This window comes from Neodiprion virginianus, chromosome 6 (assembly GCF_021901495.1).
Source record: "Neodiprion virginianus isolate iyNeoVirg1 chromosome 6, iyNeoVirg1.1, whole genome shotgun sequence".
Taxonomy (NCBI): Eukaryota; Metazoa; Arthropoda; class Insecta; order Hymenoptera; family Diprionidae; genus Neodiprion; species Neodiprion virginianus.
The window spans coordinates 27,610,728-27,628,167 of record NC_060882.1 but is presented as its reverse complement, the minus strand read 5'-3'; the positions used below and the strand labels follow the sequence as shown (position 1 = coordinate 27,628,167).

At 40.8% G+C, this 17,440-nt stretch overlaps 1 protein-coding gene across 2 annotated transcripts in view; it reads left to right on the top strand.

The window, feature by feature from the left end:
* Positions 1 to 1,881: 1,881 nt before the first annotated feature.
* LOC124307914 (Kv channel-interacting protein 1-like) overlaps positions 1,882 to 17,440 on the top strand; it is a 103,743-nt gene continuing 88,184 nt past the window's right edge. The window contains exons 1-3 of one of the 2 annotated variants that reach the window (XM_046770096.1): positions 1,882 to 2,117; positions 2,964 to 3,120; positions 3,204 to 3,278. In XM_046770096.1, the coding sequence (XP_046626052.1) occupies positions 2,997 to 3,120; positions 3,204 to 3,278 (199 nt within the window). In that variant the 5' untranslated portion in view covers positions 1,882 to 2,117; positions 2,964 to 2,996. Of the gene's footprint in view, positions 2,118 to 2,672; positions 2,871 to 2,963; positions 3,121 to 3,203; positions 3,279 to 17,440 lie in introns of those variants that run through there. The other variant, XM_046770094.1, reaches the window with a different exon arrangement.

Below are 17,440 nucleotides of genomic sequence, written 5' to 3'. Positions count from 1 at the left end.
GCGGCGCGTGATCGCGGTGCAGAAGAAGCCGATGGCACCGTTTGCAACAGGATCTGCGTTCACTAGACGGCCAAGATTCAAGGCGGGGAGATCGGCGATTCTCTAAATTGCTCGCGGAGTAATTACTCCTCTGGTGTAATTAATTCGGCTTCGAGTCGGCGTTCGTTTAACCGGTATAAACATATATGTCGCCTATTTTTCCTGCACCGCACGACGATCGTTTCACCGGGTTTCTTTCTCCCTGGTTATAGGTGCACACGCCTGTAATCCGTGCAGTTTTCCGCACTGGTGGGAAACCGGAATACGAGACAATGTCCCGGGAGGCTGCAGCCTCGTATTTTCACCGGTCGAGCCCTTCGGTCGGCCATTTCCGCGCGGACCTGCGGCTCGACTTTATTATTCCACAGGCGTCTACGCGGGTGTCACGCATTAAGGCAAGATTTTTGTTTACCGACTCCCCAAGGATCATCGGACGAAATTCTTCTCCGTAGCACGGGCACTACAAACACGCCGACCGTTTCCCTGGCTTCCGTAGGAAAAGTACCCTCGCCGTTTGTACTGCACCATGATCCGGGCATATTCGTTCATGGGGCTCGGAGTGTCGCCGCACCCCGCGCTGTTTCCCGGGTGTGTTAACTCCATTTGGTTCATTAAACTCGACGTGACTTCGGCCCGTTCGACAATGCGTCTATTCTTGTAACCCATCCGCTATTCACATCCCGACTATTGAGACATCCTACCGATCCCATTGTCCGGGTTCGTCTCGGTTTTACAACTGGGCGGAGGGAATCCCAAATATTTTCAGCCACCTGAGAGCTAGCTCTTTCTTCTTCTTCTTCTTCCTCCGATTCTTCTTCCGTAGGCTGAACCGATGGACCCGGCTATTTCACTCGCCTAAACAGCCGGAGGACATTTCAAACCCGTAGCCAACGTTGACGACCCGACTCGTAAATCCCAAATGCTCCGATTGCCAATAAGGGATTCGAAATGAAAATGAAAATAAAAACAGCTTGGCCATCGCATGATCGAATCGTCATTTTTCACTTCCATCCACAAGCTCTGGTGACGTATACGGGTAGACGTCGACGCGTCCGTAACCTCAGTGATTTTCTCGGTAAGACTTCGCGATCGTTTCAGGTTCGCCATGGCGGCTGGATAACTGCAGAAGCTTCTTGCTGCGATCAAACCTCGAGAAGATAACCCGGCAGAGTGTCACAGCCGGCGAGAAACATTAAATGGGTTTCCTTAGCTGGGGAACGCCATGATTGCCCGCGGACAGTTACTATCTGGAACCGAGGCCTGGGTAAAACACGAAACGCCCAACAACAGTTAGTTATTAGCCGCGGCAAACGGCTAAAAGACTCAGCGATCCGACATCGAATAGGCACGGTAGTTTTCTCACGCCGCCAACATTGCGAGACACGCGTTCAACACCGTTCTCTTTACACGCCTCGGCACCGTCACATCAGTCAGGTCTTCAACTTTCAACACGATTCTTTTTACAAACAGCGAACAAAATTCGGCAAAATGGACAGGTGGTCAATTTGGAGAAATAATTATCCTCGCCTTATCTTGCACGATATCGATGTTCTTCGATCGGAAGTTGCTCTACCGCAACTAGACAAAATGACAAGGTTACTCCCGGAAGAGAAGCAAACCTGTTGCGAAGCGATTGTCACGTCGAATTCACTCGGTTTTCCGTGTTTCCACCTGGCTCCGTCGTTTCTCTCCTCTTACAATAGCGAACTAGTGCGATGATCGCATTGAAATCGTACCGTGTCCACCAGGCGTGGGTGACGCTGGCCTTAGGCCAAAAACAACGACGCCTCCGATTCGGTCGACGTCGCGACGTCGCGTACATTTCTAGCCTTTCTTAAAACGCGTTGTTCTGCGGTGAATCAAGGGTTACATTGTATCAAGCCCGTTGTCGCTCGCTTCCTTGGAACTTACGCCAGCCAGTGCATCGTTTTCATTGAAGTATCGGAGGGCTGCTTCAGGTCGAAACACGGGTCCGGATATTGCTGAGTGAAACCTTCAGACTCGTTTCCGCCTTGCAAGAAGCTCGTCAAACCCTGACCGACCTTCTTTATTGTCGTCTGTCTGCAGGTTATACCTGGGTAAGTCTGCCAAACTTTACTCGAACTGGACAGTTTTATTTTAATCCGACTATTGTGCGGCTCGCGTTTGATTCCCTGGGCATTCCGTGTTGCTCGAGTGACAATTCTGATCTCGTTCGACACGGCTTTGAATTTCTAAAAAAAAGGCTTCAACTATTGTCCAATTTTCATGAGGCCGTGTCATCCCGATGGGATTCGGTGGCGTCCGGATACCACTTAAAGACCGACCCTGACGCCCTCTCACTTCGATAGACATTGATCGTTTATTTAGACCAGAGAAATTCTCCGCCTTGGTGAGCCGGGTGTGTTTACCCATCGGCATCAATACTCGGTCCGGCTTGTTTACGTTTACACTGCGGAATCAGATGGATACAATTATGTTGAGATTCCAGACAGCAGCCCGCGGCGCTTAGGGCTATATATAGATATTAGAGATGGTGAAAAATGGCTCATTCATGAAGAAGTGGGGGAGCGGCGAAGGTGGAACTTGAGCTCGGGAAGATAAACGCCTAGCGGTCCGAAAATATCCGCAATTGTAATAGTATTCGGGAATGACTCCCTGCGGGTGAGCATCGTCGTCGAGTCGCGTGCCGTGCCGTGCCGTGCTGGAATCGCGGAACAAGTTCGAGTACCAGATTCGCGTTGGCCACGTGCGAGTTCGTCGTTGTCGTCATCGCGCGTAGACGTGAACCACCAGCTGAAGAACATAAATCATCGGCGATGTGGGAAGACTTGGCGCTGTCATCCTCTCGCGTAACGTACCCTTCTTCAGCCATTCGCCCAAAAGTTTATCACCAACCGCACCGACTTCAACAGCCCGCGGTGATTTAATTTAACTCTTTTCAGAGTTCCTCTTTCTTGGACATAGACTCCAGCTACATGGAGGACTGCGCCGAGGACTCCTTCGACTCGATAGAGGGCTGTGAGCTGGGCTCGATGGCAAGGAGGCGGAAAAAACGGAAGAGACGTTCTACTTCTGGAATTCAGAGGCTCATCAGAAAGGGTACGGGCTTATCGCATATCTCTGCAGATTTAAATTCTAATTCAATGCTACTGTCGCGGCTCATATTTTACGACTTTTTGCAGCTTGGCGCAGGATGAAAGCGGACGGCCAGGAATCGAGCTCTGAGGAATCATCCGGCAACGAGGATATCCCCCTACGTGAGTAGACCAGAAATATAGATTTTTCTCGCCTACTTTATCGATGGATGATCGTACCTGCTGATTTGCTACGGGTGGCAACACCTTCGTCGATAACTTACCGTTTGTCCCACTTGTTATCGATGGTAGGTCAGAAGGCTCGCGGCGTTGGCAGATAAATGCGTTCTGCACGCCAGGTGCCTTTCTTGTACGATCGCAAAAAGGGACGTCTAATTCCCGACTTGTCAATTAAACAATAAACAATAAATTGAGGCTTGAAAAATTTCTCGAGAACTTCAATTCTTCGCCTCGAAATCCTGGAAGCACATTGGGCTTTTGTAGATCGACTTTAAATTAACGGAAGGTGCTTTTCAGACCTGAATTTGCACTCAGCTTTTCCAAATTACTTCGCATAAATCACGCGATGATTCGACGGAAACCCTTTGAAAGACGGAAGTTGAAGTGTGCGGTTAAAAAAAATATAATAACCTCAGGTAGAAGAGGAATTGCGTCTCTTTATTGAACATAAAAGCCACGTTCATCGTTTCCGTTTAGAATACGGCACAGATGGCTCGATCTCGCTAATCTGCAAATCGTCAGAATTTTCTTTCACAAGTATGAGTGTCGAACTTATGAATTTAGGATTCAGTTTATAGGAGAATTTAGACCTTCCGCGGTGCTCCAAACGGCATGAAAAGCTGAAAACTAGACCCCATTCCTAGTATTATGGAATGTATACTTTAGATAAGAGAAAACCGGTTCTGTAACGGTTTTTTTTTTTGAGGTTCAACCGATACGTTTTGATTTTATGTTATATTAGAAATTTAGATATATTCAATAAACAAAATACATTAAATCAGGAGGAAACAATGTAGAACACAGATTTATTGAGTTTTGGTATAACCTTTTAAAAGAACAGGCAATCATAGAAAATCTCATTCACTCTTTCATTCACACGTTAAAATTACTCAATGCGATTACCGACGTTTTGTATATAATTATTCTGGTAAAATTTTTGTACCACATTAACGAAAGACTGGCTCTCTTTTCCTTTATGCTTCAAATTTAAAAATGATTCTAGTGAAAGAATGAATCTACTGACAAAGGACTCTAAATTATGGTGAGATTACAATAAAGTTAACAGACGAAGATATAAAATACTGACTTAAGAAGGCTATTACAGATTTGTGGCACAATCCACCTACAAATCAGTAATGAAAAGATGACTTAGCTCGGAATATCTCTGATGAAGAGAGGTGGCCTAACGGCTCCGTAGATGATCATGGATGTTGAAGTTCTTTGATATTCCTTTTATAGAATCGGTCTTCACCGATTATACTGCGTGGTCGTTCGTCGATCAGATATTTGGATTTGTTCTTTAGGCTCACAGGCTCCGAAAGATTCGGATTGCGTTGGGTTACACTTCTGGTATGAATCGTCGTCTTAATTTTTTTTTTTTTTTTTTGTTTCCCCTTTTTTTTTTTTTTTTTTTTTACTTGTTTTGTTTTCCCAAATGTTAACGAAATTATAAGAATGTGAATATGACAGGACTAGACTTTATATCGACCGTTCGCTTCGACCCCGGCTCGCAGAGAGAGAGAGTTACACTTATTTCACCGGATAGGTGATCTTGACCGACGTGACACCTAGAGTTAAGCGTTTGCCCTTTATTTTGAAACGTTGTATGTGCTTAAGGCGCGTACATACGAATTACTTTATATTCTATGTGACTCGCATGTAATATCGTTACATCACCCCCCCCATTTTCGAGATTGTTGTGAGAACGAAAATATCGAAAATTACTCGTTATCCTATATTTGCAGTAAAATCTAAAAACCTCTCTTTAAATTACTTCTTACTTATCAATCATTCAATCCATTCATCCTTCATCATTCATCATTAAAATTATCATTTTAAAATCTAATCACATTTTCTTTTAGCAAACATTTTGTTTAACTGGACTTACATCTAAAAAAATTCTATAATCTATGCATGTTGGACTTATTAGAACATTTGAAGGATTCATGACGAGTTTTTCGTGAATTTTCATTACAAAAAATTATCTGTTATTTAGCACTTGGATTTGTGGGCTGATAATATTTGCGTAAACTCACACGATTGAAAGTTCCCAAGTTTTTGTTTTTATTTTTTGTATCTATTAAATTATATGCATTTTCATTAACTTTTTTGTTTATTTTGTACGGACCTTTAAACAAATGGAAGAATTTGTGTGTTAATTTATCGATAGCGGAGGATGGATATGGTACACGTAGTAAAACTAGATCTCCTTCATTTAAAATTACAGTTGAAATTGATTTTTGATTCCGGCTTCTATATTCAAAATTTTTCTTCAAGTTTTCTTTGGCTAACAATATTTTAATATCGTAACTATTTTCAATTCTGTCTGGAAATTTTACAATTTTTGTTAATTCATCATGCGCTGTTTTATTAAAATGAAGTTCGTATGGAATAAAACCGGTGCTATGGTGTGTTGTTAAATTTAATAATTTTTCGATTTCTTTGACATATTTTGCCCATCTAGTATGCTTATCATTGCAGAAGGTACGGAAAAATCTCCCCAGTTCTCTCATCACTCGTTCAGTAGGATTGGATTGTGGGTGTCTAATTGATGAATAGCAAACTTCTACTCCTTGTTTTTCTAATTCGACTTTCCATCTAGCAGCTGTGAATTGAGTTCCATTGTCGGATAGCAATCTTTTTGGTTTTCCTACGTTTTTAAAGTACTCGTTGATTATTTTATTTAATGCTATTGTTGTAGTAGCTCGTTTTATGGGGTATAACGTAACTAGTTTTGAAAATGCATCTATTGCAACTAACAAATATTGGACTCCCCCAATAGATCTCGGCAGAGGGCCATAGAAGTCAATTGTAGTCAATTCGTTCGGGTGATCAGCTGTTACCTGCTTGTACTTTCCTTGCATGCTGTAGGATAATGCCTTTGTTCTTTGACATGTGTCACATGCTTGAATACGTTTTTTGATACCTTCTCTCATTTTTCGCCAGTAATAATATCTGTTAATATATTGGTATGTTTTATATACACCCATATGACCTATTTTTTCATGTACAGAAATTACGAGTAAATCTACTATACTTTGTGGGATTACTACTCGCCAATTTTGATCGAATTTACTTTTATAAAACAACAAGTCTTCATGTACTTTGTAACAACCATCAGATGAATCTGTATTGCATTTATTTATGATATTTTTCAATTCCTCATCTTTTATTTGCAATTGTTTTAAATTTTTCAGGTTTCTTATCAACGTTGGATTCATTTTAATAGTTTGAGATGCGATTTTGTTTAGTTCGAGTTCTACATTATCTACTAGCAGTTGGTTTATTTTTGCTATTAGTAACTTGTTACGTTCGTTTGTACTTTGTTTCCCGTTGATATTTCGGCTGAAAAAATCTGCCACCACATTATCTTTTCCTTTGCAATGCTTGACTGTGAATGTGTACTGTTGTAAGATTACAACCCATCGTGATAATCGTGGACTTAAAAACGGTGCTGTATTTATAAAAGTTAATGCTTTATGATCTGTTATTATTTCAAATGGACTTCCAATTAACCAAATTCTAAATTTATCTAATGCATACATTATTGCCAGTAATTCCTTTTCCGTAGTTGTGTAATTTAATTCTGCTTTCGACAAACATTTACTTATAAGTGAAATAATTTTATGGTTATCTTCCTCATCAATTTGGTACAAAATCGCACTTATTCCAAGATCGCTTGCGTCTGTTTGTACTCTACATATGACGCCAGGTAAATAGTGATTAAGGGTTACACAGTTTATAAAACTTTCCTTTATCTTTTTAAATGCTTTCGTATGTTTCTCTGTCCATCTAAACGGTGTATTGTCTGTTAATAAATCTCTCAAGGGCGTGACATAGTTCGAATATTTTATGCTAAACTGCCGGTAAAAGTTACACGCTCCTAAAAATCGTTGTAAAATCAATTTACTTGTTGGTACTGGAAATTCTCTAATCACCTTGATTTTGTCTGGGTTGGGACTAACTCCCTCAGGTGTTATAACGTATCCGAGAAATGCGATTGACTTCTTACAAAAAAGTGACTTATTTAGACGAAGTGTAAAATTGTGTTTCATTAAACGATCAAATATTAGGCTTAGGTGTTTCATATGAGAATCAAAATCAGTTGAGGTTATTAAAAGATCATCTATATAACAAGTCAGAAAGGAGGTAAATTCATTACCTAATGCCATATTTAGGGCACGTATGAATCCACTTCCTGCCGTCTTGAGACCAAATGGAATTCTGCAAAAGTGGTATAAAGTGCCACCGTGTAAAAAAGCTGTATATTGACGTGAATTTCTCTCTAGCGGGATTTGCCAATATCCATGTGTTAGATCAGTAGATGTCATGTATTTTACACCATGATATTTTCTTAATAATTCATTTATTGGTGGTGGACATTCGTTATCAGACTCAATTATGTCATTTATATATCTGGCATCTAAACATAACCTCACTCCATTCTCCCTCTTTTGTACTATTCGCAATGGATTGCAGTATTGACTATTTGATCTTTCTATAATTCCTGCTTGAAGCATTTTCTTTATCTCTGCATCTACTGCTTCTCTAAGTTTAAATGGTACCGGGTATGATTTTTTAACGATTGGCTTGTCTTTTAGTAATTTGATAGAGTGTTCATAAATGTTTGTACATCCGGCTTTCTCTGAAAATAGTTTTTCATATTTAATTAGCAATTTTTCCAGCTCAGCTTTTTGCTCTTCACTTGTACCCATAAGATTATTCGCGATCGACCGGACAGATTCGAAAAAGTTTTGATCATTTGTTTGAGATCTTGTTACTTGAATTTGTTCTATTAAAATTGATTCGATATTTTCATCCAATTTATCTTTAAAAAAATTGTGATCTTCCGATTCTACTGTTTTCTGGCAAACTAAATTCTTTTTGTAAAAATTATGGTCTTGTGATTCTATTGTTTCTGCGTTATTTTGTTCATGTTCGTTTACATTTTGAAATACAGATTCATTACATTTTATATTATTTTTTACACACATCAAATTTAGATTTTCTAATTCATTATTTCTCGGATTATCTCTTTGATCTACCGATGCAATTTTATCAAATTCACTTATTGCTACACATATATTTTCCTTATCTACTAAAATATTTTTATCAATTTCATCATTTTCTACAAAGATATATTTTAAATTTATTTCTGTTTCTTCATCAATTTTATTCTCCTCTACACAATCAGATTCATTGTCAATTTGCATCACATTTTCATGTGTTTCTGACATTTTATCATCATTATCACATTCAGGATCTTTAGTTGTGATATTTTCAAAAACTGTTTTTATATCTTCATCATCATTTTTATTTTCTTCATTATTATTCTCTTTCTTTGAATTCTTTTTAAATATTTCTTTGCCTATTTTTTCATATTCTTTTTCTGAATCTTCAGTTCTTAAAATTTTGATATATATTTTCGCGTTTTGTGCAAATGAGCTCAACCTTTCCGCAGGTTCCCGGTCGTATGAGAAAAGTGGTGGAGCTATTACTTTACCTTTAATACTAATTGTTTTCTGACCGTAATCTAAAACTACTTTATTAATATCAAGCCAATCGTTACCAAAAATCACACTACTAGACAGATGCGGTATAATTAAAAAAGCTGTTGTGATTTTCTGCGATCCCATATGAACATCAACCAAAATTTGTCGCTTAACCGCTGTGGGCTTTTTCCCAATTGCTGGTAAAACTACTACATTTGTAACTGGTAGTTCATTTAAACTATGATTACCTTTGAGAGATTTATATACTTTTTCAGACATACATGTTACTTGGCTTCCTGAATCAAATAAAGCTACCATTCGATAATTTAACACATTTATTACTACATTTGGACCATTCGATAAGTTTTGTTTTACTCTTTCAATTTTTTCTTCAGCATCACCAATTTCGTGCATTAAGTCCTCAACTAAATTTGCATAATCCCAACTCGATGTCGGACTTATACACATCGAGCTGTTTATTAGTTTAAATTTCTATTTGGACTGGTTTGTAAATTATTGGTGTTAGTTTGCATTTGAGTTTGTAATGACTGTATCTGATTATTGGTTCCTGAGAAATAAGGTGGTGGATAATTGACGTTTGGTAAATTCATTTGGTTGCTTGTTGATGCTTGAACTTGCGGTTGATATTGCCATGGTGATAAGTTTGTACCAAATTGAGGATTTTGATAAAAGTTGTTTGCAGCATTTGGATAATTTTGTTGCCTACTTGTATTATTTATCTGTTGCTGTTGTTTATGTTGAATTTGCATGTTGTTTACATTATTCACTTGATTGTTGTTACTTTGATTTTGATATTTGTGTTTATTATTGTTTCTTTCTTCATAATTTACATCTAATTGCGATAAAGCTTGTTCTATTATTTTTGTATCCGCCATATTCACAGTTGCTAGAGTATCACGAATTTTATATGGTAATTGTTGGATAATGGTATAGTTTATTTCGAACTGGTCTAGTTTCGGTAATAGGTATTTTGCTTCCTTAAGCTGTTTAAAAAAATATGTTTGAAGTGAACCATCCTGTTGATTATACCGTCTTGAACTCCACTTTGTTTTGACTTTAACTTGGATTGGAATGGAATAAAATTTATTTTTAAAGGCTTCTTTAAAATCATTATACGTGTTGATAGTTTCTTTACTCGCTTCCCACCATATTTTTGCTCTACCTGATAATTTACTTTCGACTATCGACAATTTACACTCTTCCTTCACACATTTTAACCTGAAATAATTTTCCAAATTTTCCAAATATTCAATAGGATTTATAACTTCTTCATCTGTAAACTCGGGAGCTTTGGCATCAATGTGACTTCGTTGCAAACTTACTATTAACTCACTCACCGATATTTGATCGTTATTGGTAACTGGTTGTTGAACTGGATTCTGTATCTGTTGAAGAGCCTGTCTTTGTTGTTCGTTCTGGAGCTTCAACAATGCGACTTCGTTTGCCAGCTGTGCGTTAGTTGCTTGTTGTGCCTGTAGCTGTTCAATCGTATTTCGTAAACCCGCGAAACTCGCCATTTCCTCCTTCAAACGCTCCAGTTCTCCCTCCATCTCGCCTGTATTATTTCGTATTTGACTATTGCCTGCTTTTGATATGTCAGGTTCTGACCTCCTTGGTTTATTTGTGATCCTTGACCTAGTTTTAACAGGTGTTCTTTTAATCGTTGGTGCCATGTACTTTTGAAATTCTTATATTTCTATTTATCGCGTAATATATGTTTCTTACAATTACTACCTAAGGTCAATCATACAAACATTCAACGACGAAGTTTCAAATTTAATCCTATGTTTACTTTCTTTATGTCTAAACTTTATGTTCGGGCGCCATTTTGTAACGGTTTTTTTTTTTGAGGTTCAACCGATACGTTTTGATTTTATGTTATATTAGAAATTTAGATATATTCAATAAACAAAATACATTAAATCAGGAGGAAACAATGTAGAACACAGATTTATTGAGTTTTGGTATAACCTTTTAAAAGAACAGGCAATCATAGAAAATCTCATTCACTCTTTCATTCACACGTTAAAATTACTCAATGCGATTACCGACGTTTTGTATATAATTATTCTGGTAAAATTTTTGTACCACATTAACGAAAGACTGGCTCTCTTTTCCTTTATGCTTCAAATTTAAAAATGATTCTAGTGAAAGAATGAATCTACTGACAAAGGACTCTAAATTATGGTGAGATTACAATAAAGTTAACAGACGAAGATATAAAATACTGACTTAAGAAGGCTATTACAGATTTGTGGCACAATCCACCTACAAATCAGTAATGAAAAGATGACTTAGCTCGGAATATCTCTGATGAAGAGAGGTGGCCTAACGGCTCCGTAGATGATCATGGATGTTGAAGTTCTTTGATATTCCTTTTATAGAATCGGTCTTCACCGATTATACTGCGTGGTCGTTCGTCGATCAGATATTTGGATTTGTTCTTTAGGCTCACAGGCTCCGAAAGATTCGGATTGCGTTGGGTTACACTTCTGGTATGAATCGTCGTCTTAATTTTTTTTTTTTTTTTTTGTTTCCCCTTTTTTTTTTTTTTTTTTTTTACTTGTTTTGTTTTCCCAAATGTTAACGAAATTATAAGAATGTGAATATGACAGGACTAGACTTTATATCGACCGTTCGCTTCGACCCCGGCTCGCAGAGAGAGAGAGTTACACTTATTTCACCGGATAGGTGATCTTGACCGACGTGACACCTAGAGTTAAGCGTTTGCCCTTTATTTTGAAACGTTGTATGTGCTTAAGGCGCGTACATACGAATTACTTTATATTCTATGTGACTCGCATGTAATATCGTTACAGTTCCTTGACCCTCCGTCAATTGTTCCCAAGGGATTGCATTGCGCCGAGACACTTCTGCGTTCGGATAGTCCCCTTTACATACCCTCGAAGTTGGGACGCTACGATCAAGACTCCATGGCTTGCGATAAACCGTGAAATTCAGCGTTCTCCCAAGGAATTCCAAGCCCGTTGAAATGGAACGTAATGAAAACGCACCGCTTGCAAACAAGCTCCCGATGGACAAATTCAACAACCATTGCCGGAATGGGGGAAGAAGTAATAGAATAATGAATTTCGATCCCAGCACCAAAAATTCAGCTGACGCGGGAGAAACGAAATCGAAATTGAACCGACGCATAGCGCTGTGACAATTTTGTCAGATTTTATTTCACTCCCTCATTCGCGATTTATAAAATTCGCTTTAACTGCATGCCAAAGATACGGTAGGGAGATACGATGCACCGAACTCGACAGCTCTGGGGATCCTTTTCGTCTTTGGAGTGCAGGAACAGCGCTGAAATACACTTGCTTTGAACACGTGTTCCACCGGCAGAAACGAACGGCACACGCCTGCCTGATGGCCACTTTAAACTTGGGCAAAGTGGGAGCCAAACTGTTCGAGCCTGGTTCGAGCAGCCCGGAAGTTTGACTGATAGGTGTAATTGAATCGCTGGTTCTCCGTCGGCCGTCGAGAGCTGCGGTATGACGGCGTCACTGTATAAAGCTCGAAATAAAGATGAAAGAGAAGCGATTCGTAGGACAGACTTGAGAAAGTTACGACGTGGAGGCTTTTTGAACGCCGATGATTCCAAACGAGCGCGGCTCGAATCGAAAGGTATCGATTCTTTTCCACCTGCACTTTAGACGCGTGCATCAATCTCGTCACAGGTGCTGGATGTTTCCGGAATTCATTTTCCTGAGAATAATTTTACCGTGTTAGTGGTTTCCGGTGCGGCGGACACCCGCAGCATCTGTTTCTGCACATTTCCGTTCTTACGTATATCAATCGTTGAATATCGTCTTTCCTTGGTATACGTCCCGTTCCGTTTCAATCTTCTCATCCTCCGCTTATCCAGATCCATCCTGTCTTCGTCCTGTTATAAATTTGCGGTACGATTCTGCTCGGTCATATTCGCACGAACCGATTGGATAAAACGGCACAGACCACGAAGCGAATTGCCTGGATGAGGGAATTTCGCCAGCGCCTTCTACCCCGACCGAAATGTTGATATACTTCCCTCTGCAAGTTTTCAGTATAAATCGAGGAACTTTCGAACGCTTTCCGCGTCTGTCGAACCGAGTATCCGCGAGTATGTACCCGAAAGTCTATTAAACTGCAGCCACATACCCCGTACATGAAGTCCGATCTCGCATAATTGAAAACCGGGGGTATAAGCATAATCGCAGGAGGAGTATTTCCATTTCTCGATTTATCCCTGCATCCGGTATGTCGATCGTCAGACTATCGTCGGATCTTTTAACAGGGTTCCTTACAGACAAGACGCGTAGAATTTCGCATCCTAGAGCTGGGCGGCGGAGGGGTGGAGGTCGGGGAGGTGAAATACCTGCAGCGCGGGTGACAAAGTCGAGTGTCATCGGGAAAGAGGTTGAGCAACGTCAGCTCAGCCGGAAAGCACCGCAAAAGCTCTTCTGGTGGTCTCTATTCTTCCACACTCTAATGTGTCTAGTAGCTCAAACTTCGCGATACGACATGCAGCGACGGGGTTCAGTCGCTAGTCCCTACCCCAAAGAAATGCCTTTCCATTGTCCTAGGAAGGGAGATAAATGCGCCTCTACCCCACGGCTCGCGTACGTGTTCCACGTGCCTCGACGGGTTCGTCACCTTCCTCAGGCCGAGGGGGTGGAACTACCGGAGCCTGCGGCTCCCCCTCGTAAGTTCCAGGCTTTGTGTTCGGGAGAAATTTCTGCACCCCCGTCGCGTCGGGAAATAGTTGCGTCTTCGGTCTGAAACCTCCCCCCTAAAATCCGGCAACGTGTTTCGCACGAGATATACTCTCTAACGTTAAATAATTCACCGAGTTCACGCACACAGCTTGACTCGCCAAAGTCGGCTGCCGGCTCTGGAGTAATTTATCGATACCGATCTGAGACAAGGAGAGAGAGAGGGGGAGGTAGGAAAACGTTCTTCAGGTAAATCAGATTTATGATACTCCCAGAAAATTGCTGAGCGTACGGGATTTACCCGTGTTTATAATCAAAAACGGTGGAACCCGGGAATTCAGGGCTGGCGCTTTAAAAATTTTCTATCATGTCGTTTTTTCTTTTGTTCAACCCAAGCCCACGCTTTATTAATATAATAATCCGACGACACGATCCTGCCCGAAGATTGTTTGCCCGTGAAAATTTTCATTACTCTTCGTCCTTCATTTTACGTCAAGGAGGGTGGATTCGGTAGGAGACGAATTTCCACCCTAACTAGTAATATTAATATTGTTATTATTGTTATTGTAGGTGACGAACTGAAATCGTAGTACTTTTCTGCATTACTTTACGCTTCGCCATCCTAACCGTGATCTTTGACTTGAACCTTGTTTCATTCATCCTCTAGTTTGCCCCCGTCAAAGATTCCTAAGGATTAAAAAAGCAAAGTCTGACTCAATGAGATCGATCGATCGAGGAGCATCATCTGCAGTCCGTAAAAAGAAGGCAATCAAAACGAAAACAGAATAAAGATTCACGAGATTCGTATCGAACGACACTGTAGAGAATCGACACACATTTATAATACTTGTTACCATTACTACGAATTCCTTCCCAAACTGCGTCAGAATAGGTCTTAATGAGGTCAAGAGTAAAGGTTTAAACTTACCTCATTCGTGGTTCATGTATCTTTGAGCTGCATAAATTGACACCTTCCGGGTCAAGATTAGAACCAAGAGCTGCTGTGAAGCGCATAAAGTATAAGGAACTAATCTTCTGTAAAAAAAAAGATAAAAATCTTACTGCAGATTCTTAATATTTCAGTCAAACTTCCTCAAAGCTGGATCTTAGAGTAAATATTACTTCAAGCACTGCGGGCTTCAAAAAAAGAAACGATCCCTTGTTTTTAAAATTTTTTCTTTTTTTTCTCTCACTGTATAGAGTTTTCAACACCGTTCAGTGAAATTTCGTTGCGAAACGTCTCTGTAACGATGCGACAAACCCACGGGCCCCAATTCGTTTCACTTCGCGGAGATTATAGGAAAAAGGATCAACGAATATGCACGCTGCTACCGGATTACCAAAGCTGCGCATCGCCCCGACGAATTCACGTGCCGACGGGTTGGATATCCTGGAGCAATTACAGCCCTGACTATTCGCGAATTAACATTTTCCCGCCTTTACTTGCGCTAATTGCAAAAGTTTTCCTCATACAGCTTCGGGCGACGAGGGCGACGGCATTTTACTAAGCACACGCGTTTCGCCCCTACATGCCTATTATACACGTTGTGAGCCAGGCGACCGGCATCGTCAAGTAGAGGAGGTCGCAACTCTGCCCGGCACGCCTCGAAACACGCAAGAAAGTCAAGTCCAGATCCGGGACAACCGCTTTGCTGGGTCAACCCGGCACGAAAGCTCGCGTTCAACAATCCTCAGAATGCTGCAGCACGAAGCGAGATGCTCGTCTCAATCCGTTTCGCAAATAGTACCTAGGTAACTTTCTGTCGCAAGCTCTGCAACGTTGCCGAATGAGTTTGAGCCTCGGTCCTGCTTGCAGCAGGACGAAACCGTCGACGCGAGGTTGTCAAACTCGCCAAGCTCGTACTTTTCGATCCAATATCTCCGCAGTCCTCCGAGAGAAAAATCTGATTTCCGCCGCTCCCGATGACCCCTATAAATTTTGAAGAAGAGTAGTCTGAGAATCCAAATAGTCGTGCGTACAAGCCGTCTGGGGAGCTTTTTTGCACGCTCTGACCGCGGTATTTTTTGTTTCAAGGTCACTCGGTGCGTTATTCCAATAGACAAAAAGCAAAAAGCTCGAAACAATTTTTACTTTCTACTCTAGGAGAGTCTGGGACGAGACCTTGGAATTGGGGATGAAGCCGATTTATACCTTCTCATCGCTCTCCTCATACACTCTAACAATATGCTGGCATCGGATCACGTTTCCGGTTATCATAACACGACTTTTCTGTCTCACGGAGGCGCAGGATTACATCTCGAGCACGATTCGGTTAAAATAGCTTCCACAAGTTTTTGAAAATATATTCACGCACTTTTTTGCCTGTTTCTCGTCAGGCCGAGTTCTTCCTCCAACGTCTCGATCGATTCTCGCAAATTCAAACGTGCTTTCTTAACTTTCTATCAATTCCCCGGCAGCGTCGTTCCTACGGTTCTCTTTGGCCGTGTTCCACCGAAGTTAGTTTTTGAAAAATACACCCCACTCTGAGGCCAATTTCTTCGAAAGCTCTTCGTTTCCGGAGCGTAATGATAAAAGCTCGAGAGATTGACGAAGTGAAGGTATAAGGTATAACTTTGGAACAGTTATATTTATATAATTGTCATAATATCTTCCCACGTTGGGGGATATAAGGGAGACAATTGTAATCGTCTCTACAACCGCAAAGCCGGAAGAGCTTGTTATCGCGGTCGTTATGATCTTAATCGCGAACAACGAGCTTTCACGGCGTAAAATTCGGCCAAGAATTTTGGGTGAGGATGAACCTTGATATACGAGGACGAAGTTAGCTGCAGACGGACGTGGACCCACGGTTTTATTCGCGTCCCGGGATCTCGACGTGCCCGGCGTCGAAAGCTCTAAAGGTATGGGTGAAATATACGATTAAGGGTTGAAGCCGAAGCTCCTCGCAAGCTGCGCATCCGCGGCCAATGCTTTAACCTGCACATTGGACGCGAAAAGACGCAAGATTTTCTTCTTTGCTACAGAGTGGTTCGATGTATAGGTATATACGTGTTACGTATACGCCAAACACCGACATACGTACGTATACTTTAGAAACCGTCGACGCGACACAGGTTCGAATTGATAGACCAAGCTGCAGGGTGTATTTGCTGCTCTATAATGCTCTGTCTGAAATCCGGGAAAATCTCCCCTGGGAAAAACACCATTCGTAACCTACCTACCCACGACTCTAGCCACAATGCGCAAATTCTGTATGCAATATATTACCGAAAAAGGGTCACTCCTGCATGGAGTTTTGGATACGATTTATTCTCAATTTGTTTAAAAATAAACTATAGATAATCGCTTTCCGAACTTGCAGGTAACAATTTTTATTCGTGGCATCAAAGGTCGTAACATATTGGTTACCGGTATTGAAATTTTACTCAACTCAGATGCATTCTGAGAAATTTCGTTTTTGAACTGTCGAAAAACAGACAGAAAGAAATGATATTGATATTGACGCGAGGTAAAATCAGGACGATTCGTGTCGACGGTTCAATTATTCGATCCCCTAACGCAGACTTCGCGTCGTTTACCTTCCGTTTTCGATACCTACATGGATATTTTATGACCGATAATTAACCGGGAATTCTAAAAACGTATAAAGCCCTCGAGCGGACAATGGATAGTAAATTTATATTTAAAAATACATGTATAGGCAGTTGAGGTATTTGCAAGGGATTCACAAGCGCACGAATCGTTGCAGGGTATAACCTCGTTATATGGGGATGCATAACCAGCCGGACGGAAAAGCTCGTATTCTATTGACGATGCGATGCCACCGTCATCAATATTTCATGCGGCATAATAAGCGACGCGAACGTCACGAGCAGCATCCTCGCGGAGTGTCGCGCAACTATTTATCGGCTTTGTCATTTTACGAGACGT